Raw genomic sequence first — 25034 nt, forward strand, 5'->3', positions numbered from 1 at the left:
AAACAAAACTAGAAATGGGAACCCAAGATCTTTCCCAGAAATCTATGTTTAGGCAAAACAAATAAAATCAGTGACAATGTTGACCTCCAAAAGTACTTGCGTTTAATTTGGACCCACTCTACTGGTTTTAATTTTATAAAAATTCACATTCAAGGGCCAAAGCTGTGGTCACCATTACTCTGGATGCCTTCTTCATTTCCAGGGACCTTTTCCCCTCTTTTGTTCTGCACCAAATTAACCTGGCACTTAGTCACCTGAAACATTTTGACAAGAGGAGGCCATTCAACCCAACGAAGCTCGCCCATCCTATCCAATTTCTTCAAAATAACATCAAGTTGAGTTTTGAATGCTCCTACCATGAAAAAGGGGTGTGCAGCACTCTTAGTATCTTTGCAAAAAAAAAAGGTGCTCCCTGTTTTGCTATACGGTTGAGAGACATGGAGCTGTCAAGTGACCTGAGACAAAGACTGGACAACTTTGGTACTGTGTCTCTTTGGAGAGTCTTTGGGTACTGTTGGTTTGACTTTGTGTTGAACGAGCGATTGCTCATGGGGTCCCGATTGAGGTACATTACCTGCATTGTGAGTGAATGTCAGTTACAGCACTACGGCCAAGTGGCGCGATTCCCTGAGGGTGATCCAACTCACAAAATCCTCATTGTTGAGGACCCGAGCAGCTGGACAAGGCCAAGGGGATGCCCATGTAACACCTGGCTACAGCAGATAGATGCTCAATTCCGGGGGTTGAACTGGACCATGTGTCTGCCTAGGGGGTTGCCAACTGGGATCCTGAGCTATTTCTTTGTGTGGTGGGTGTGGCAACGCATGGTGCCAGTGCATGCTCCCAACTTGACCTGACCTGATCACAACTACTTGGTAATTTACTCCATGAGTCTAGCACTTGCGATGTTATGCATAATGAAAGTTACACACACAAAAAAACTCTCCAGTGTTTTGCCATTTCTTAAGGACTGAACTGAATGCAAAAATTTCTAATAAAATATCTCCCATCATCCTTACAATGCCTGCTTGCTTACAAGTGACACTATATATATATATATATATATATATATATATATATATATATATATATATACACACACACACACACACACACACACACACACAGTTTAACAGTACTCTCCTCAATGTACAATTGTCAACAAGATCACAGAATACTACGTGTACAAGCGCTGCCTTACAAGAAAACAGATGAGATTAAATAGAAACCTGATGGTTTTGCGATCAAATTTTTAGGAAAGGCAGGCAAAAGAAACAAACTCTAGTTAGCCAAAATTCATCCATGCGTTCTTTACTTTCATCATATTTGGAACCATATGACTTGAAAGCCTAACCAAAAACATAATAAATGCAAATGGTAATTATGACAGATTTTTTTTTTTTTTAATTTAACAAAAATATCATACTTTACTCCCAGCCCAAATCTAATTTAGCCATTAGGAGACGCTAGCAGAGAATGCCTCTCAAATAACTGTTGTAACATCAAGCAAGACAGACATTTGCTTTTTCGCAAATGAGATTCGGCGTAGTTCTTGATGCGCTCCTTGCAGTGTGATTTCTGAAAACTGTCTGCCAGATGAACTGGTTTCTTTTGATGAATGGGCAAATGGCAAGTAATTTAATTATTATTTACATACAGGAACAGATCACACCAAGATGATGCTGTGAATGAACACTAAGAAATGTAAACTAGGCAGCATTATTTTGAAAACTGGCTTGCATTTCACTCGGCTATTCTTAAGATGGATGTGAGGCCAAAAAATTGAGAAGGGTCTAGCTTGCAGATCTCCAGAGCTCTTCGTGAACAGCCAATCGGATTTGTGCCATGTGGTTTACACAGCGGAAAATCAGAGAAAGGTGTGGTTACAGGCCGCAGCACTACATGACAGTGTCGCTAACCTACAGAGAGAGTCATACTAAACGGCACACTCAATACAAGAATCGCCGACTCAACTGTCATCATTCACGACACAGACATGCCTACCACAACCCTAACCTTAACTACAAGTATGTTCTATGAGAATGAAGTGCAAGGTACACCTTCGAAAAGGAAGGGTATGTTGAGAAAGACACAGGTGACTGGGCATATCGAGTTACAACACTGCTGCTAAACGGTATAGGATGTGTTCAATTCGATTGACTCATCAACTGGACAGATCTCTGGAGGTCTGCAGCTAGACTCTGTTACATGCCTGGCCACAAAACACTACTGACGGGCATGTTCATCCCCAGTCAAAGAGAAGGGGCAACTGTGTGGCTACCTAAGTTTAGTGCCAACACCCCCAAATTTTCCTTTCATTAATGCTGGTCAAGGATGTGTGTGGACAAAATCAGATTCCAGTATCTCATATATAGAATGGAATTGGCCTTTCTAAAAGGTTAAAACCTAGTTTACTTCCCAGCTATTTATTGAGTTTCTGCATGGAGTGACACATGGGTTTCAGGTGTAGCTCATTTCACACCATATTTTCGTCTTCCGGAAAGTGTCATTGATGGTTAAACTCACTTTTGGTTGTCCAAAACAAAGACAGAATCATCAGAATAGAGGAGAAAGTGGATCGAAGCCATCAAAAGCGATGAAGGACCAACTTTTTTTATATGCCAGCGCTTCAAATCTGACGAGTACACATTAAGACTGATGCTGTGCCGAGACTTTTTTTCTGGTACAATTTTGTTGTTTTACGAACACAGGAACCGAAGGGGCAAATGTTTGCTTCGGAGTTAATGAGTAAGAATTTACACTGACAGAAAAGAGCACAATAAGTGCCTTCTAAATGGAACTCAGCTATGCAATGGTGCCTGCTACTGGCAAGTATACACAAGTTATCATAACTGTGATGAGATTACTAACAATATGAACTGTAAGTTTAAAACCACATCTAATGTTGTATGTTCATATGTTACCTGGCAGGAACTTAATAACTATCTTATATATGAATGTCTACACGTGGAAGTGTGTGTGTCTGTCCAGCCTGGAAGTGCAAGGTTAAAGCATGAAGCTCAAAGAGCTGGCAAGGCAGCCCCAAGTTAACGAGTCAGAAGAAAAAAGAAAGCAAGGCTACAGCATGAAGCTGGAAGAAAGCCATTCCGTCACCAAAGTGAAACTGCCGATATGAAAGACAAACTCGCTTAGCTGCTAATACACAAGCAAGGCGAGCACATCAGCAAAACGTCACTACCGGCTCAGCATTTCAAATTTTTTTCTGACGATTTCAATACTTTCTAGGAGCCCAGGTTTTTTTTGGTTTTTTTTTTTACAACACAGGCTTACACAGCTAGTTACATAATAAACGTGAAAAGCCATTTAAAACAATACAAAGATAAACTGTAGCTAGGTCTAAACAGATAAAATATAGTTCGTTTCAAAGATTACAGATAATTTACCTTGTTTATTCCATTTTACAGTATACAGACATCCGTCACAGCAGTGCTCTAATGCTAAATATAAAAACAGGTTGGCTGAATCTATACTGGCATAAGACAACTAAATAACGTGGCAACTATAAAGGAATCCCGTACAGCCTTTGTCCACTTTTGATGCTTTCATCGTCTGGTACTTTTCAACAATACCTTTCTCAGTTTAAATATCGATGTTTGGAAGTGAAAGGAGGGAGATGATAAATAAATGTGGTCCACTGCTGGTCAACTAACAGGAAGTAGATTAAACTGTTATTGCGTCACTTCTGTTTTTGTGGAAAGGGCTAATTGTTAAATGATGTGCATTCTGGTCACAACTAAGTTAAAGCTTGCATGATTACCATATTACTGAAATGTATTGATGAAATTTAAGTCTATACCTTCTTAAAATTCATTTTTGCATAATCGTGCATATGTGCCAGTACCTAAAAGCATCTGCAATTAGTTGGGCCCTGTGGGTCCCCACTCAAGCCCACTGTAACAAAGTTTGTTATCTATGTTCTCTATGAAAACTTAGTGATCACTACAAATTTGGAGCAAGTAACACAGAAATAAATTATTATTTTTGGGAGGAGAATTCCATAAAATGGCTGCTGTCGAGTGGCCAGATACATGTTTCTGGGTGTACATATATGTACACGTATGACATTTAAAGAAATGGTGCTTGCCTTGTTCCAGACTGGACCACTACAGGCGGTCTCCTTATGACCCTAAATTTAGATTGACCTCCCATTTAACGATATAACTTGTACTTTTACATTTTCAGCCACACTCACTCAAGTGGGCTATTTAAACCCTCTAATTAATGTAACCTGCACGTCTTTTGACAATGTGGGAGGAAAACAGGTGTACCCTGGGAAAAAGCAACAGTGACATCAGGGGAGAATGCAAATTCCACATGAGCAAGGACTGTGCTTGAGATTCAAACTTATTACACTGGATTCGTGCTAACCACTGTGCCACCAGGCAACGTTAAGAAATAATTAAGAGTTACTACGAATTAAAAATGATTAAGTCTGTCATGAAGCGAAACAATCTTTATAAATTTTGCTAGTCACAGTTCAATGATCAGTTAATGGACAGATATGTTTGAGTTCCAATAATGTTAACCAGCTTCAAACTATTTCGTTTTCCTGTCTGTTTAAACAAATCTGTGTGTTTATGTGTACTTTATAAAGTTTGCATTTATATTGTACCCAAGAACTCAACAACAACAACATTTTCATACAAATAATATAGCTCAAAGTGCCATGCCTGCACTGAGTGAAAGGAGCTTTACAAAAATAAACTAAATGGCTCCATTACACTAAGCGTAAAAGATTCATTGGAAAAAAAACATACGTCATTGTGTACCTACCATGTACTGTACAAGCTGTACTGAACACATACATAAGAGCACAAACCTCGAAAAATGTTCAAATACTGCAAATGGATTCTATAGAACCATATGTTAACTATAAACTCACATGCTTTGGATGAAAAATTTTAAAAAACAAAACTATTTGTCAAGACAGTTTTTGACGTTATAAACAGAAATCTGCTGCCTGCATAAACATTGAGACCCCAGAGCTCTGGTAGTTTGAAATGGCCCTAATCAAGGATATAATTGCCTTACCATTGGCCTCTGCCTGTGCACCACAGAAGTCACTGTCACATTTTGAGGATAAAAACTCCAGTCTGTTTATAAATCATTGGTCACACACAGTGAATCTGAAGAAAAGGTATGAAAATGAAGACTGAATAACAGAAAAGTCTGAGATAAAGTGATTAAAAAAAAGACACAAAGACTAGGAAACGGGTTCATACTACTTCAGAGTACACAGACATCACACACTGAATAGAGAGGGAGGAGACTTGTGGGAAAAGTCACCGAGGTGGCAATAATCACCACAAAAGACCTCCAGGGGTCAGCAGTTACGTGTAGAGTAAAGGTGCACCACTCAGCTATGTCAAGGGCTCTACATACTATTGGCTTCTAAGGAAGTGGACTCTGTCTGTTGTCTGTCTGATGCATGAAACAGCTAAGTTTTGGGAAAGTTTGTTGGGATCAAACAAGAACAATATTGACCTCTTCAGGCAAATTCAAAGTGTCATGTGTGGCACACTGCACACACCCCAAGAAAAAAGCATTTTACAATGAAGACTGGCGGCGGCAGCATCACGCCACATGGATGCTTCTCATTAAGACTGGCCAACAAATCAGAGTTGAAGAGGAAAGCAGATGGAGCACAGTAGCTGAAAATACTGTAAGGAAGTGTGACCGAGTCTATTAAATAAACTGAAGCTCTACAGAAGATTCAACATTAAGCATGATGTGCACAGGACCGTCACCAAAGCAATAGTGAAGTGGCTCAAGAGTAAAAAGGAGAACATCCTTTGGTTCAGTCAACTTCAGAGAGTATAGCCTTTGATTGGCTAAAGCCAATGTCAGGTTACGTAACTTTTTGTCGTGATGTATGTCAGATTTAATAATCACAGTCGCTAATCTCCTCACTGCACCAAGTCAGTTTACACAAATGAAAATTGCAACCCAAGTCACATTTACCCACTGAGTGCCAATGTTCCTGTGCAGTTGTGCATGCCCCTTTTTCTGAAAGCCAACAGCATGTTACCTTCAGCGGCGCTTTACAAAGAGTTGACAGCCGCAGCAAGTTCAGCAGAAATTTGTGCCCTTTTATTTCTTTTTGTTTTCGTTCTGTTACAGTATATAAAATATGAGGCATCAGACAGATGAGCTTCTCTTCTGTTTGTGAGGTAAAAAAGACCTGCATTCTTTATTTCTTGGTGCTACATTCCATGCATTGTACTTACAGATGAGCATTCAGCAGTTCATTTGGTCATCAGCTCTCTTGTGTGCACAGCCTGCTACCCCCCCACCACCCCAACTAGTTGAGGAAATCAAACATGGTTGATTTTATCCTAGCCAGTTGCAGACTAGTTGGTCTTAGTCGTGCGGTATGTCACATTAGGCGCACCACCGACTAACTAAAATTAAACAAATGAAGGCTACAACTGAAAATCGCTGGAAATGTCTAATGTGACAAGGGCTTAAAGGGCAACTCACAACTTGAAAGAGATGAAGTACATCTGCAAAGAGAGACGCACAGAAGAAGACTGTCAACCACTATGCCAAATGGATCCCTATATTCGCTAAATTATTACTGCAGCAAAAGGAGGTGCAACTAAATATTAATGCGTGAAATCCAAACAAGCAGCAGGTTCAATTTCTGACTTTAAGATATCGATTAATAAAGAACCAATTTAGTCTTTAATTTTCTTTGAGCAACCAAGTTTGCAATTAACAGAAAAAAAAAAAACTAAAAAAGACATGAAAGTAACATGGACAACAGCAAGCAGTATCTAAAAGTCTATGAAAAAAAATGACTTGTTGCTCATGTAGCATAATCCATGTCAAGTTGTCTAGCTGTGTGGTGGCAACGTCCCAAACACTTGAATTTTTACTAAAATAGAGTTAGATCATGCCTCTCATCATTGCATTTACATTCATAGTCTTCTTCTTTTGGCTGCTCCTGTTAAAGGGTCGCCACAGCAGATCATCTTTTTCCATCTCTTCCTGTCCTTGTCATCTTGCTCTGTCACACCCTTAGGCCTTTCTCTTTTCCTCTTGTCTGGCAGCTCTGTCTTCAACATCCTTCTTTCAATATACTCAGGATCTCTCCTCTGCACATGTCCAAACCAACGCCATCTTGCCTCTCTGACTTTGTTTCCCAACCGTCCAACTTGAGTTGACCCTCTAATGTCCTCCTTTCTAATCCTGTCCATCCATGTCACACCCAATTTAACTCTGCCACCTTCAGCTCTGTCTCCTGCTTTCTGGTCAGTGCCACCATCTCCAGGACTATTTAACAGCACTCTGTGAAACTGCATGGCTGAACTGACCTTCTGCTGGTTGAAGCATCTCAAATACTGCACATACAAGTATGAGAGATATCCTCTTCCCGATGATGTGCTCACTTGCTTTTACTTAACTTTTAACCGTTGTCTCTCAGTGCGTGCTTTTGTTGATCTCATGTTAAGTGTAACGTTAGCCAATGAATAAGAATTAACTTGCTGCTGGCCAATGAATGAGGCAAGGAGGAGGATCTTCAATTCCAAGTCATGGGTGTGTCTGAGCACGTTCCAATCTCATTGACAAGAGCATTTTCTGGAAGTGGTTTATTTAATATTTTAGTAAAAATACATGCGTTTGGGATGTTGTGAGCATACAATTGAGAGAGTTGCCATGTGGACGATGTGTCCTGAATAGCATGAGATTTTTTCCATGCACCTTTTTATTATTGTTTACCGTTTCTCCAATGTTAGTCACCCCCAGTCTCCACTGTGAACTCTCTGTGCTGCTTGAAAACATGAGACTGAATTTTTTTTCTCAGCCATCACCATTAACTACATGGGGTTAGTGACGTATTAAAAAAAGCATAATTTCTGGATGCATTATTGCTTCAAGTTTTTCAAAATATCAAATTGCTCAGCTTGTTCCACCTTTTTAATAAAGCTACTGCTCCATTAATATATTGCACATTATAACATACAGAACCAAATTTTGTTCTATGTGGAGCATTCCAGCTTCCAAACAACTTTCTAAAAATAGGAATCTAGAAAAAAAGGAGATGGCTCCAGCAAAACAGCTGTGGGAATTCTGCAAGGCTTGCTATAAAGACTTTAGCTGTGGGCAGCTACTGAGCAGGCAGCAGAGAGTCACAGGACACAGGCTGGTTGCTAGATGGCAGTCAGGGGACAAGAAGACGTTGGAGAAGAATGGCCAAGAAATAAGCTTCAGTCTTGAAAGGGCAGTCTGGGAATAAGCAGTGGTTTGGAGTGGCAGACATAAAAAATGTTAACTACGATATAAACAATACATACAATTGTTACATAACCTATAAAAGTAAGAAATTAAGAGTGTGAAAAGATTAGCTACACCTATTTACCTGCATGTATCATATCTAACTCTGAGGGCTCTGCATCTTGCAGGACCGAGTGACTAATCAGTTCTTCCCATGTTTAAAGTGAAACTAATAGTCTTAAATATTAAGACTCCACCAAGGACTAATAGTGAAAAAAAAAACTAACTGTCATCACGTTCCCTAAAATCTTTCATTATGCCTCCTACCAGGCCTGTGTTCTTATGGATGCACATCGTTACCTTATCAGCCGAGCTACAGAGAATGAATGTTTGGCCCAGGCAGCGAACACCCCTGTAATTTGCAGGGCAGGGGCACTCACCGCATGCTAAAATTACAGTGCCCTTTTGCTGGAGGGACTGGGACAAAATCAGAACCGTTTAGGAGCAGGCAAATGTGGAAAGAAACCTGATAAGAAGAGAACTGACAAATCACTCCTGCACAGAGCTTTGACTGAAGGGCACAATGCAGAGCAGATGAAGTACTTCAAATACTAGGATCAGTAAGGAATGTACTGGGGGAACATACTTTGACAGTACTGAGATCCATGGGGTGCTTGATGATTTCATGGTAGTCGTGCAGTTCCAAGGCTTCTGCGTCAACAGGCTTGTAGAAGGGCCAGGCGTAAGCGGCATGTTTCTTAGAAAGCATTTCCTTTAGGATGCTGTCACAGTACTTGAGATGTTCACTTAGCTTTCCCTTTTTCCCAGCATGCTGGGGCACCTCCCCATCTTCCAAGTCTTTCTTAGGTGGTTTAATGGGCCGTCCTGTGCTCTCTCTCCTAGAAACCACCTTGGTCTGTTTAGGCTCCAGTAATGGAGTGGGGGACTCACTGCGGCTTGCTGTGATTGCTGAAGTTGTAGGTGTTGTGGTGTCTGCTTTCCTCTTCACGCCTTTCTTCTGCAGAGTAAGCAAACAGATGGATTAATCAAAGGAAAACAAATTCCAGTTTTGCTTATAACTCCAGAAGAACATTACCTGAAAACACAAAACGTAGATTAAGAATGGTAGTGTTTGATAGCTAAACTGAATTGTGAATTTCCCCTTGGGATTAACAAAGTATCTATCTATCTATATATCTAAACTAATACTCAGGTGAAGTCCGGGAGTTTGCTGCATTGCGCAGACATTACAGTCCCACCACTGCAAATCCCCTGACTATTTGCAGAATTCTGTTCAGTTTCAATTAGGAGGTCAGATTTTAAGGATGACACCTGCCTGAAATTCCCAAGGCAAGCTGGAGCTCAAGTTATTAATAACCTATTGAAATACCAGATTAACAGCAACACACTAAAATCAAGCAAAGGGAGCAGAGCCCAAAAACAATGGTAGGATTTAACCTCGTAACAATGCCAGCAAATTTCATGCTTTGCTGCACCTTGCAATTGAATTGTGCGGTCAAAGGAAAAGAGTGCAATCCACCCTAATGGTAAAAGTACACCTGATCTCAAGAAGTGATTAATAAAGAGATGATGCTATTGATCACACTGCTGCAAGCAAAAAGTACGTCTGCACTGAAACAGAAGCATAACTGCATTGGTGCCTGGAACTGCTACAAAGAAATGAATGAGGAAAAGACTAAAACAAAAGTGAGAAAAGTTAAAAACAAAGTATATCACATCCATGTATTAACCTGTAATGTTGCTGCCTAGTAACAATAAATATGCTGTTTTAGCACTATTGTTACATTCACGTGCCATCATAGTATTCAGAGCTCTGACTCGTTAAATTTCACCTTACCACCTCAGTACAGTCACATGATTTTCTTGTCAGATTATTCAAAGAAATGCAAAGTGGCTCTTAATTTCTTATTTGGTCAATGAAAAAAACAAGATAAACTGTATACTTTCGTGAAACTATGAGGGACGTTCAAAAAGTTTCCACACTTTTTTTTTTTACCTCTATTTATTAAGAATTTCAAAAACAAATTACATCACTTTTCTACATAGTCACCTTCCTTTGTGATGCAATTTTCCCATTCACATGACACTCTCAGACACGACCAGACATTACTTCTCCTCCCGCTTCCACCATTTCCAACGAAAATATAAAAGTGCAGAAACTTCTTGAATGTGACTCGTAGAAAAACAAACGTTTATGTGTGTTTTTTTAAATTATTTATTCTTTATTATTCGTATTGACTTTTAATTTGTTTTTCTTTGTTTGTAACTTATTCTTTACCATCTTATCTTGGAAAGCAGTTTGAGCTACATCAGAGATATGCAGGTGGATGTGCTTATGGTGTACTGGATAATGGACTGTCTGTCTGGCAAAGTGCAGTTTGTGAGACTCGAGGACTGTGTTGCTGATATGGATGTGAGCAACACTGGAGCACCACGGGGAACAGTCCTGTCTCCTTTCTCTTACCTCTGTACACCTCAGACTATAAATATTACACCAGGTCATGTCACTTGCAGAAATTGTCTGCTTATTCTGCAGTTATGGGGTGTACTGACAAGGGGGATGACACAGAGGAGAATGCTGTTTATTTGTGCAGAAAGAATTGTCTGCTACTAACATTAGCAAATCTAAGGAACTGCTTTTTGATTTCTGACACACCAAAAAGTCTCTACGTCTGGTCAAAATTCCAGGAGTGGATGTAGAGGTGGTGCACTCCTACAAGTACTTAGATGCACACATCAATGACAGGTTGGACTGGTCTTGTAGTACAAAGGAACAACATAAGAAATGGTAGATCCAGCACTTTATCCTTAGAAACTATATTCCTTTAACATGGGTAATGACAACCTTTACATCTTCTACAACTCTGATGGCCAGTATGATTTTCTGTGCTATAGTGTACTGGGCTTGTAACCCCACTTCAAGAGGGGACCCACAGAACCAATACACTTATTAAAAGGGTAGGCTCAGTTATGGGATGCACTCTGGACACCCTGGAGGTAGAAGAGGAGGAGAGAATGAAGACAAAACTGAGTGCCATTATGAACAATGTTGCATATCTGAGTTCATAGGGCATTCAATTGGAACCCCTGCCTCAGAAACTTGTGTATATACTGTCTGTCGGAGAGCACATGAATGAGGGTCTAGGGGTAATAATCCACGCCCTTGTACAATATCGTGTTAAACAGGCTTATCTACCATAGATGACCTTCTTTCCTTAATTGAAGTAATTTGTTTCTGCATGCCAGAGCAGGACAAATGAAGCCAAGTGTATGCAAAAGCAATCAGGCACAGGCAGGCATGGGTTTAAAAAAAAGTCATTCCCATACAGACCTCTACTAAGAGGCTACAAAAAAAAGAAGGCACAAGAAATATAGTGCAGCACTTGCTTGGGTCTGGGACTGTAAATTTTTGCATTGTCGGTGCTCTAAAGGATGGCATTGTCTCAGCTGGTACAAAAGATTAATAGTATCACTAAATCTTAATGCAAACCTGCTTTCGACACAATTCGCAGTGCACAATACTCTGCTTCTTGTCATAGTACAAATAGCCAAAATATGTGCACACTTCTGAATTCCTCTAACCCTTCTTTTCAAAAATGTCCATTGGGATGTCTTTTTCGGTAATGCTTATTTTTTTTGAGTTATCATTAACATTTTCTGTCATCATTTTCTCTTCATCTTGTTCCCATTCCTGACATACTGGTGTACACTATGAACTGCTGTTGTGTGCGTCAAACCTAACTTGACGTGGCTGTAACTCTATTCCAGCCACATGACTGGTTCACTGTGGCGCTATTCTCGTTATCATTGGCTTTTTGAGTTGTCCGTCAAAACATGAATGGAATGAGTTCTATCCAGTTTCTATGAACCATGTCATATTTCTATTGAGGAAAATGTATTTTGCGATAATTATCTTTATCATTTTATCATCCAGCCCTAATATAAATAAATATACACACACACACACACACTTACATACAGGGTGAGCCAAAAAGAAGTACCACATTTCAAATGTTTATTCTATAAAAATGCTACAAGATCAAATAAATTTCATTACAACATAAGGGTATACAAAATACATTTTTTTCAGTGTTTTAAAAATGATATCTTCAAGATGGTGGCCATCATTAACGATACACTCCTCAAGACGATTTCTGAATGCTCACATGACTCGTTTGGCCATTTTAAGGGGAATTGTGGCAATTTTGTGACGAATAGCATCCTTGAGGGCTTCAAGGTTTTGAAGTCAGTGTGTGTATGCCTTCGACTTGAGATAGCCCCACAAGAAGAAATCATAAGGAGCAAGATCAGGCAAAAGCGAAGGCCACCCAACATCGCTGTGCAGGGAGATCAGCTTCTTTGGAAACCATCTCCTGCAAACCTTGCATGGATCTCCGCTCTGTACAAGTTGCTGCCCCCATTCTGTTAAAACTGGGCATTCACTACATCCATTTCTTCCAGCTGGGGCCGCAAAGTGATGGTGACCATTGCGTATATATTATATATATATGTATATATACACATATACACACACACACACACTCTTCATCTGTGCTACTGTTTACATAGCGTGATGTTTCTCTGTTTATCTTGCATGTTACGCTCCATTTTTATGTTGCAGTGCTTTTTTCACACTAATTACTACATAAAGCAATTAGCTCATAAATGGAAATGTGCTTAAATAATAAATTGAATTGAACCAAAATGAATTAAGTGGCCTCACCTTAACAACAGGTTGTGCAGAAGGAACAACAGGGATCATGGGAGCAGCTGGTGGGGTCACCGGAACCGGGGGCACACTGGGCGTGATCGTTGGCACTGGAGTTGCTGCAATGACGGGAGTTTGAGACACAGCAGGAGGGGCACTTGGGAATGATGGAGGCGGTGTAACAGAGGACACTGCTGCCACTTGTTGACTCCCTGGAAAGACAATACCAAATGAAAGTAAAATTAAAACATGTTCTGTGGACCAGAAGACTCTGACACAAAGGAAAAAATATATATAAAGAATGTCAAATTAAACAAAAATACAAAGAGTATTACAAAGTATTAGGGAGTCCTAATGTTGTTTGTATCTCGTTCAGTAATACTGAAGCAATAATAACAATGCCTAAAAACAGTTTTTTTGTTTTCTACCAAAAATTTGGTAGAAAATACATATATACAGTATATATATGTATGTGTGTGTGTTGCCACTTTTGCCAGTTTTATTGTATTATTGTGCCTTCAAATTGACCATCCAAACTCCCCAATGTATGAATCAGGACAAATCATTATTAAACCTCTGTAACTAAACAAGTCATTTCTGTTATTATGATCACTGAGATGAACAGGCATAACAGTTTTATCAATATGTGTGTGTGGCTTAATATGCTAGGAACTGTATGTAATGAGCTTGCATTTTGATCTAAGAATTTCACTTAGGACGATCAAATTTATAACCTTGCCCTGTCATGCTTGTTCCCAAACAGTACTCCAGACTGATGCTTACTTGATTATGTTGATGTCATTTATAGGTCTCTTTGGATAAAAAAAAAAAATCTGGTAAGCAATTAAATGTAAAAGAAAATGTAAACAAACCTCCCCAATACAACTTAAAGGAAGCTAACAACGTTCAGGCATGGCAAATACCTGGATGGAACACCATCTAGGAAAGCTTAAGGTTGCTGCTGGAAGAAGTGTTGGGGAGGCCAGCAGGGGGCACTTACCCTGTGGTCTGAATGTGGATTCCAATAACCCAGTGGACTGACAGGGACACTGTGCTGTAAAAACGGAACTGTGTGAGACGTAAAACTGAGGTCCTGACTCTCTGTGGTCACAGAAGATCCCTGGGCATCCTTTGTAAAAGAGTAGGGTGTATCCCAATGTCTAGGATATGTTGCCCACCACGGCCTAGTCATTCTGGCCCCCTAATCATGCTCTGTCTCTAACTGGTGCTCTCTCTCTCTCACCACTTAACAGTTGGTAAGCATACTGGTGCGAAAATGTCTGCCGTTGAAGTGGCTTTCCAATTACTAAAGGGCTTTGATTAGTGAGAAAAGCACAATTATTATTAGCTACCCAGTACTTACTCAATTTCTTGGCTTCTTGCACTCATCCATTGAACATCCATCCAGTAAAAACAGTCAAATTACACATTCATGATTCCCAAAAATCCATTGTTTCTTTATAAATTCTACAGCTGTAGCTATAACAGCCAGTAAGACTAAGAATATTTTATTATACAAACCCATTCAGCGATTTATTTTTTTTCCCTAACTCATTTTTCTTTCTTTAAAAATTTAGGTGTGAAACTGACACCATGGTGGTGGTAATCTTAAATCAGTCTTGTTTTTACTTCTTATACTACACCAGTTCATGCACATCACGTTTATCTACATAATGAAATCTCTTTTTGAAGCTGCAGGTTTTGATCACACCCATCACAGTACCTATACCATATATAAACATGTGGTCTACCATACAGTATGTAGTTATTACTGTACAGGGAATTTGCTTCAAATCCCGCTACAACACTAATAATCATGCCAGCTTTCACTCAAAATGACAGATTAGTTTTGAAGGTGTCATGTCAGCAAGCAACACAACTTCACACACAGAAAGCACTTGTGTTCAGGGGTACCTAAACCAGGTTAATTTATTTAAAACTCAAACTTGAAATATTCCCCACATCATTGTGCTTCACTGGCATTATATGTAGGGAAAATAAAAATAACAGTAGAAGGTAGAGCCATTTCACAATTCTGCATGGCAACCTGGCTGAACTGTAACATTAGGCAAATCAACTAGAAAATGCCTGGAACTATTCATGTTTGCTTACCTTGTTACCTGAAACTGTTTTGTAAAGCAATGCGAGATGCTACAATGACAATCCACTCCATAATAAAGACTTGAGCATGTCAGTGTAATTAGATACCTGCAAAATATTTCATGTCCTTACCTGTGTTTGGCGCTACTGTTGGTTTACGGCCTTTGTTTTTAGGAACAGGTGGGAGAAGTTCCACCTCTTCTTGGGGCATTTGAGCCACTTTCTGCAGAAAGATTTTCTCCAAAGCTTGGGCCATCAAAACTATGTCATCTGTAGACTACAGAGGAGCAGATGATACAAAGTGAGCAAACCTTTGTTGTTGGGTCCTTCTGAATATTAAAATGTACAAGTAAAAATGCATTACATCTCAAGAAATGTAGTCTCAGCTGGAATTAGTTTCAAAAAACAAAAACAAATATCTGCCAGGATATAGAAGTGTTGTCCCAACAAGATCAGGTACAGATTGTGTAAAATCAAGACTACTATAAGTGAGAGGGGTAACACGCACAATCTCCAAGAGTTCAAGGATGTGTCGCATGGAGCATTTAACAGATGCAAAGTTTAGAAACCAGAAAAAAATAAAACAAAGGCATACTGGAAATTTTGACAGAATTGTAGATCAGTTAATAAACTGAAGACAGGATCGCCCTTTGATTTACACAGAAGGGAGGAGACATGGTCATGAATTGGGATTGCAGAGCTGCAGGGTACTGAGGTAAGTGGTAGCACTAAACAAGACACATATAAAGATTCAAGATGAATATTGCGCCAAGAATCCAAAGAGGAAAGACGATCTGCAAAGATGATCATCTCATCCATTTTTGGCTGTCACCCAGTTAATACCAACTACATAACAAGAGGGTCAATCTGTTAAGATTTTCTGAATATTATAAATAACACATAAGGTTAACAAAGGGTACTTTAACACATTTGGTGCCCAAACTGTACACATTTTTTTTTTTTATCTGATTCACAATAGTCAAACGTTCTACTTATCACCTAAACTGAGTTCCTATTTTCTTCTTACTTGATTGAAGCAAGAATATGGCAAGCAACTGAAGTCAAAAACTGAGCATGATGGGATATATGCAAGTAGACCGCATTATGCAAATGTATGAATACACTAAAACTATTCCTGTCAAAACAGTCAGTAAAACCATGTCTCCATTTACCAATCCAGTTCATTCAAATAAGAGGCTACCTAGTGCCTACCCTGATGACATGATGGGTAATATAAAGCCCATAAACATTTCTACATAGATAAGATAGATAACTTTATTAATCCCAAGGGGAAATTCACAGTTCAAATATATTGTCATGTGTATACAGTACACATGTATTCATGCACAAGATATATTTGTTCTTATGATTGGCTGTTCAAGAATCCTTACGATCCATGGCTGGAAACTGTCCCCGAGTGCCACTGGGGAGAAGTGAGAAAAGTGGCTGTGTTGATATTTAATATTCCGGTTTGCCTTTCTAAGGCAGTGAGTGTTATATGCTGTATGTCCTGAGCATAATGCAGCTGGTGCCAGTGCTATTCTGTGCCACCTCCACACCCCTCTGTAGTGCTTTACACTCTTCAGTCAAACTGCCGCTGTACCAGGATGTGATGTAGCCAGTGAGGGTGGACTCCACTGTGCACCGGTAGAAGCATGTGAGAACACACGGAGAAATGGAAGCTGCCCTCAGATGTCTGAGCAAGTAACAGTGCTGGTGAGCCTTTAGTTGCAATTAGTTTTTGTGGTTACAATGACTCAGTGGTGGCTTTAAGGGAGAACAACATTTCCAGAGTGCATTAACTATAGCATTATCATCAATCCCAGATTCACCACTGCAAAATCATACACAATTTTGACATTTCTTACTGGGAGACTAATTTTCATGTTTGAGATTGTCATCAATAGATTGAATTAATGAACTCCTTTCGCACCATGTACCATCCTAGGTAGATCATTGCACTGTGTTTACTGCTGGACAAAAAGGAGATTGCACAAACTCTACACAGAAGCAGCACAGCCTGAAAATACACAAGCATTCACTTTTTGGTTCTTTGCGGTGATTAAATCTATAATAGGGGTTCGCGCAGTGGCATTGTGCTCCCAGCTCGGGTCTACCAGATCAAGTGTCCTAGGCTTGAATCCTGTGCCAAGTTGTCAACTATATCACTTTGCGTGCGCTCCTTATTGTCTGCACAGATGTGTTTTTTCCCCACTCATACTCCAGTTTTCCAGGTAAATCCCAAGGATATGTAGGTTAGGCTGAATGGCATTGTACGAGTGTGGGTGTGTAAACGGGCCTCGCAATGGGCTGTGCCTCATCCATAATTGAAGCCAGTGATGTTGAGAACGTTCTGACATTGAGTGACCCTGAACTGGACTAAACTGGTTTTGAGGATGTGAAGTGCTGTGTAATTGTGTAAAGAGGCACAATTATAAAAATGTGACACTTGTTATCTCATAGCTGCAAGGGCTTGGGTTTGATTCTTGGTGACTTGTGTAGACTTTAATGTTGTCTCCAAGAAATGTATGGATGAATTTAGACAAACTAGCCATTCAAAAAAAAAAAAAAAACAATCTCCTTGTTACCTGGAGCTTTGCTCCAGCCCCTACCCTATACAATATACATTTTTTTAAAATTTCCATTCATTTGGTACCCACCTTATTATATATGTAGCAGTTAGTAAACATTGTGTTGAAGTCCTGCATGCATTCACTGGCGCTCCAATAATAATTATTCTCCAACCTTCTCTTGATAGTTCCCATGTCCATAGGGTTTTTGATTATTTTATGATAGTCCTGGGAAGTAAAAAATGAAAAATATTTATTGTCAGAACATACACACACAATTCTTCAATCACAATTAAATGGTACAAGAGCTAAATAACTGCAAGGGGATTTTATTACTACAACACGTGTTCTGAATGTTTAAAAGAAGTCATCACTTTAGACCTTGTGCCTGGCTCAGCAAACCTATGTGCCATCATACAGGGTTACGTCAGTGTTGTGGCATAAATGACAAGCAGCACCTCCACTTGGACTGCTCTCTACAGTTAAGCAATGAGCAGTTGCCCCAAGTAAACAAATTCATCTACTTTACAGTTTGGTTGACAAGTGAGGGCCAAGATGATCATGAGGTTGATTAATTAGCTATGGTGCCAGTTTTTAAAGCATTGTACTGTATGACACTGTAGAGGTGAATGTTACATTCCCACTCTCACTTATGGTCGCAAGACCTATGTAGGGACAAGAAGAATAAGATTCTGAATACAAGTAACTGAAACAAGGTTTCTGCCTCAGAGCTCCAGTATCCTGGGTTCAAATCCTGGCCATGGCATTTTCTTCATGTCTGTAAGGACTTTTCTCCCACAAGCTGTGGAAATGAAGGTTAGCTTTACAAATGACTTTAAAATGGTACTGTAGAAGTTGTATATCGGTACGTGATGGATGATGTCTTCCCTTGAATTCAATGATGTAGGACTGGCTCACAATGACTGTGTTTTAGAAGAAAATGCCTTCAAGATATTGAATAAAATGTACTCCCACAATGCAGCACTGAATAAAGTCCATCCTAAATTGGATGGATAGCTGAATACATAATTACTAAGAAGCTACTGTAGACACATTTGTGCATTCCAGAATATTTCTTAGGAATGCTGCACTTGTGCAAAACATTGACTTAATAGATAGAATACTTCTCATGTTTGTACTTCTCTGTCATACTGACCTTGTAATTTATCTGCCATGAAATCATACAAGTAATTATTAATGTCATACACTTGTTTTCCAACCCCACAATCAATGATATAATGAGTGGGTTCTGTGAGTCATTATTGTATACCATCTTCATGTTCGCTATATGGGTAATGTCTGGGTCCTTCAGTACAAAGAAGCTGGCATCCTTACACAAAAATGAAGGATTTTTTTTTTTAACATAGCTTTTATTGTGTCATCTTGTCCACTTACATTCTGCAAAAAGGAACAGAGGTGCTGGTCCTTAGTTCTGTGAAACGTTGATGCTTTTAAAATAGTGACTCAGTTAAAATACATGAAATTTGAGATTTGGCAGAAAAATAAAGCATGTCTTAGGCTAACGATCATATTTGTGATTTTATTTCAAAGTTTCAATGTTTTACAGGGCCCAGTTTTACGACTGATAGCATAAAATGGACAATAGCCTTTATTAGAGGTTACACAGGGCAATAAAAAAGAAACGTTGCATGTCTGCCTTTCTTTTTACATTTTTCTGCATGTAAAAAAGGTTCATCTATTTTCCCTTTGGTGTTGGCAAGCTGACGCACCCCTTAAATAAGTGATAGTTACAACTGCATGGCTTTTCACTATATGATGTTGTTTATTTATTTTCTTTTGTTTTTTAATATACTGTATTGCTAACAGACATAACTCTGTCAGCTGCCTCAGTAGATTCTTGATTTTTAAGTAATCATTGGTTTATTTGATGTTACATATATTTTCACTCTTTTATTAAGCAGACATTACTTATTATAATACTTGCATTGCAGTTGTCAAACTCACATCTGAATTTCCAGTATGTTCAAATGTGAATGACAGATTAAAAACTGAACTCAAAATTTAGAATTAATAAAAACAGTCTTATCTCCAATGTGAAAAAGCTGCCTTTGAAATTTGAGATGTGCAGCGCTCTGGAAAGCCAGACTGGACTCTGCTCTGATTTAATATTTCAGCTGGAGGTAAAATGTCAGATTTTGTGCAAGTAGGAATTGATGCAATTAATAGGAAACTAGAGAAGCACACACTTCACACTGTGGGCTTCCTTATACTTGTGCAGTGCTTTTCATTACATTTTACATTAAGTTTTATGTAAGCTAAGAAGGATGGACAATAAATCAGTATGCCAGCACAGAGGTAGGTAGAGGATTGAAGATGAAATGTCTGAAAGGTAACGGTTGTTTTTCTGTTTTAACTGCAAAACTTTTTTTTTTTTTTTAAACTACAAGTCAGCTTAGTATGTTTGGGCCGAGCCAATACTTGGATGAGAGACTATCTAAAAAAAAAAAGCTTGGGTTGCTGTGGGATGAAGTATGGGTGAGGCCAGCAGGGGGCCTTGGTATGAGGCGTAAAACTGAAACTCTGATTCTCTGTGGTCATTAAAGATTCCTGGACATCCCGTGCAAACAGCAAGGCATACCCCCAATGTCTTAGCTCAGGGGTGGGCAAATTCATTCCTGGAGGGCCGCAGTGGCTGCGGGTTTTTGTTCCAACCCAGTTGCTTAATTAGAAAACAATCCTTGCCAATAATTACATTTCATGGCTTGTTAGTGCTTTAACTCTGCTATGTCAAGTCATTCTCATATCCTAGATTTTTTTTTCCACTCTAAGGATATCATCCAAATACTTTGAGGTGTAAAACAGATGGGTAATTCTCAATCCTTCACTTTTTTCTCTTCTCTTTCCTTCCAAGTATTTAATTAAACCAAATAGTGCACGATAAATACACACAGGTGTAAAGGGTAACAAGCAAAATGGATAACTGCTGGTTTCTTTTGTCATTTGCATCTTATTGCTAATAAGGAGCAATTAAAAACCAAGAATGCAGCTGTTTAAGACTTAAATAAGCAATAAGGGTTCAAAATCTTAATGAGGGAGATAACTAAAATGAAGCAGAAGTGTTTCTAGAGCAATACGTGCCTCTTATTAAGCAATTGGGTTGGAACAAAAACCTGCAGCCACTGCGGCCCTCCAGGAATGAATTTGCCCACCCCTGTCTTAGCTAAACGGCCCACTACCGCCTAGTCATTCTGGCTCCCTAATCATCTCCTATCTCTAAATGATTTACGATCTCTCACCCCTTTACAATTAGTGGTGGCTGAAGTGTCTCCCTACTCACTGTGTAAAGCGTTTTGAGTGGTCTAAAATGCGCTATATAAATGAAAAAAATTATTACTACTTCAAGTGGGTGCTTTAAAGAAATCTCATTTTTGTATAAATCACCAGGAAAGAGAGAACTGGTAAAAAATCCCAAGAAGGGGATGGGCTACCCATGCATGGCATAGCTCACACTGTTGTGTTAATTCTTGGGATTTTGAGTTCTTCCACCAGATCCATACTAGACCAGCGACATGACTGGACTGCTCTTCTTTCACACTGTGAATTTTTCCAAAGCTGCAACATGAGTACATTTCATCATTAAAAGAAGGAAAGATGTGACTGTTCCCATTTAGGTACAACCAGAGTAGACCAGCAATCACTCTGGTGCCTTTTACAAGATAAGAAGGACTGCCATAGACCTGTTGTTAATGAGTTTGTTCAATTGAGTGACTGTTCCTTTTTATTGCTAAATACCTCTAAGACCTGGGATATGGCCGTAGTAATAAAAGGGGGGAGTGTGGACAAAGTGGAGCACCACAAATATCACCTTTGATCTGAACATAGAACAAATCTGTAAGAAGGGGCAGACATGACTGTTCTTTCTTAGGAACCTCAATTGTTCTGAAGTAGACAAAACCATAATGAGACTTTATAGTAAGTCTTTTACTGAATCTGTTGTTATGTTTGCTTGTATATGTTGGTTTGGAAACCTGAGCATTAAGAATATACAATTTATTTTTGTATTGCCCAAAATCACACATGAAGTGCCACAATGGGCTTTAACAGGCCGTGCCTCTTGCCCGCCCCCAGCCTTGACTCTCTAAGAAGACAAGGAAAAACTCCCCAGGGAAAAAATGGAAGAAACAGGAAAGGCAGTTCAAAGAGAAACCCCTTTCCAGGTACATTGGGCGTGAAGTAGGTGTCAAAAAGAAGGGGGGTCAATGCAACACAATACACAGAACAGAACACAAGTAATCCTCAATACAATATAAAAATAAAAATATTACAAGAATGGAACAGAATTTAACAGTAAATGATATCACATAATATGATTTGGATATAAATATAGACTATTCTAAGCAATGTTGTAAATATTAGCAGTAAGACCATTGGTTTGCAGCAGATCTCTGTGACTGAGCTGTATTACAAGCAAGTTAGAAAGAAGGTTGACTTGATTTTTTCCCTAAATTTTAAATGCTGTCATCAGGTTGCAGATTTAGGTTCCCAAGGGTAAACAGCAACAGATATAAAAACTCTAAACCCAGAGCTATAAGCATTTTGAGTTCTGCTATTTGTAGGGATTCTGTTGGAAGTTTGAATTATTATTAGGGGCCATTTTTCTTCTTTGTATAAAGCTAGAGTATGTGCATACTGTATATCAGGCACTAGACATAGCTGCCAACTAGTGCTATCATATACAGTACAGCAGGGGTCACCAACTCTGGTCCTGGAGGACCACCTGTGTGCAGGTTTTCATTCTAACCCTTTTTTTTTTTTTAACGAGTGCCCTGTTTTTTGTGCTGCTAATTAACTTCTTGTGAATTCAGTTTAATTGGATTGTTTACATTTCTTCATCGTTCCTCTGAATTGCTTCATTTCTTTCTTTAAATGGCACCCAAACAGAAATGAAATGTGAAGTGAGGGACCAACAGAAGACCAACTGAGGGCCTCAAACTCCAACCAATTTCACTCCAACCAGTTGCTTAATGAGGTGCCAATTCCTGTTGTTCATTAAACCCATTCTTTAATTCCATGGCTTGTTGCTGCTCTCGTGGTGCATTAGCAGACATTTTCCAAAATTGTTGAATTTTCTCTTTCTAAGTGCACTGTTAAAATGTTTTGGGGACCTGAGAAGATCAACATACATTCCTAAGACCTTCATCTTTCTTTATTTTTTAGATATTGTATAATGGACACCAGTTGTTTTGGCTCATTTTATATTTCATTATTGTTTGGCTGCTAATTAAGGAAAGAGAAACTATTTAAGAGGTCTGAGTCTTCAAGAGCAAGTCAATTAAAATAAGTTCAAAAGAAGTTAAATAGAAGCAAAAACAGGTCACTCATTAAAAGGATTAGAATGAAAACCTGCAGCCACGGTGGTCCTCCAGGACCAGAGTTGGTGACCCTTGCTATACTGTATATGATAGCACTAGTTGGCAGCTATGTCTAGTGCCTTATGTTTTGTACTTTCCTGCTGCAAACAAATTTCCATCTAGGATAATTAAATCTACCTAACCTAAATCTTTGAACATTATTCATCCTCAAACTGCATCACAGTGAATGGCCCCAATTCAATGTATTTTGCAAATTTCAGTTTTGCATATCGCTTTTCCCCCTTTCGTGTCCATCATGAACATATCAGAATTCCCAGGTATTTCATTTAAGCAATGCTTACAATCCAAATTCTATTCTAAACCTTAAGACCACAGTTACAGTATTCAAAAATACACAAAATCCCAGTGTGTGGCACTTTAAATATTAGTGCCTAAAGCCTGTAGAGCTTTTGTCGTACTGAAATATTCTGTTTAATACGTACTGGTAAGCTTAATTTGACTGCGTCAACAGGTTGATAAAATGGCCAAGCAAACTGATGCTTCCACAGGGTCTTCACCACTACATTTTGCATGTACTGCAGCTGATTAGTCTTCCTGCCCTTCTTGTTAGAATTGGTGACCTCAGGTGGAGGGGGATTCACCCCGGACTGGGGAGTCTGAATTGCTGAAGTCACCGCAGACATCTTTTTAGGGGAAAGTTACGGTTGGACTTAAATGAACTTATTTGTATTTTGCAGCTTTGTAGTCACTTTCTTCTCTCCTTTAAGTCTGTCTGGATTTCAGTACTGTGGTAATCCTTTGCTGTGCTCTTTACAGCCCAAATGGGATTTGCATCCCATCTCCAGGGTTAGACCTGAAAGTAAAACACAAGAAAGAACAGAATGGTCATTTTAGCAGTCAGAACTGAACATGGAGATAACAAGTTTCAGCCACCCTTTAACAACAAGGCGGCTTGGCGGCCTGTATTAGCCAAACAACACCCTGCTTGTTAAACCTTAGGTGCACAGGTTCACTGTAGCAAGTCATACATATATGTCATTTGTTCATTTTGTTTGCGCATCCTCATCTCAAAACTAAACTTTGGCATATCAATGTCAATTTATTTATATAGCACATTTAAAACAACATAGTAATGCTGTGGCCAAAGTGCTTTACAATAATAGAATAAAAGAAAAACAAAACAACATAAATAGAAATAAAATATATGAACATAAAATAAAATGCATAATAAATAGATGTAATGTTATATAATCACTAAGAGAAACCATCAGTATTACTGAAGGTCACGGAATGCAAGTGAGTACAAATGAGTCTTTAGTCTTGTTTTAAACAGTTCAATTGTAGACGACTCCTTTATGTAATGGAGGTAAAGAGTTCCACAGGCGAGGAGCAGCAGCTGTAAAAGCCCTGTCCCCCTTGGTTTTACACTTGGTACGAGGGACAACCAGAGACAGCTGACCAGAAGATCTAAGCACTCTAGATGGCTGATGTAAAGCACACAGTTCAGATAAATAGGCAGGAGCAAGCACATATAAAGATTTAAAAACTAGCAGCAAGATTTTAAAATCAATTCGAAAACTGACAGGCAGCCAGTGTAAAGAAGCTAAAATAGGAAAAACAAAGTCATACTTTCTTGCCCCAACCAGAAAGCGAGCGGCAGCATTTTGGACCAACTGTAACCTGCGTATCAAGGATTTGCTAATCCCAGAATACAGCGAGTTGCAGTAATCGAGGCGAGAAAAAATAAATGCATGAGTAGCTTTCTCAAGATCCCTAGAAGATAAAAAGGATTTATCTTACCTAATAGACGAAGTTGGAAAACGCAACTCTTGACTACAGAATTTACTTGTTTCTCAAATGAGAGGTTACTGTCAAAGGTAACACCAAGATTGCGGACTTGAGGTTTGAAAAAGACAGAGAAAGAGCCGAGACGTCCAAGACCAATTTGGGCTTTAGCTAATGGACCCACTATAAGCACCTCTGTTTTATTTTGATTTAGATCAAGAAAATTATTAACCATCCAGGATCTTAGTTCAGACAGACAGTTGTGGAGTTAACTTGTTG

At 39.1% G+C, this 25034-nt stretch overlaps 1 protein-coding gene across 6 annotated transcripts in view; it reads right to left on the minus strand.

The window, feature by feature from the left end:
- LOC114657328 (bromodomain-containing protein 3-like) overlaps positions 1-25034 on the minus strand; it is a 116544-nt gene that overhangs the window by 44601 nt on the left and 46909 nt on the right. For all 6 annotated transcript variants that reach the window (XM_028809088.2, XM_028809086.2, XM_028809085.2 and 3 more), the window contains exons 2-6: positions 23453-23823; positions 17728-17865; positions 15200-15344; positions 12983-13179; positions 8885-9256 (exon numbers count right to left, since the gene is read on the minus strand). In XM_028809088.2, coding sequence (XP_028664921.1) covers positions 8885-9256; positions 12983-13179; positions 15200-15344; positions 17728-17865; positions 23453-23653 — 1053 coding nt within the window. In that variant the 5' untranslated portion in view covers positions 23654-23823. The remainder of the gene's footprint in view (positions 1-8884; positions 9257-12982; positions 13180-15199; positions 15345-17727; positions 17866-23452; positions 23824-25034) is intronic.

Source organism: Erpetoichthys calabaricus, chromosome 9 (genome assembly GCF_900747795.2).
Source record: "Erpetoichthys calabaricus chromosome 9, fErpCal1.3, whole genome shotgun sequence".
NCBI classification, from domain to species: domain Eukaryota; kingdom Metazoa; phylum Chordata; class Cladistia; order Polypteriformes; family Polypteridae; genus Erpetoichthys; species Erpetoichthys calabaricus.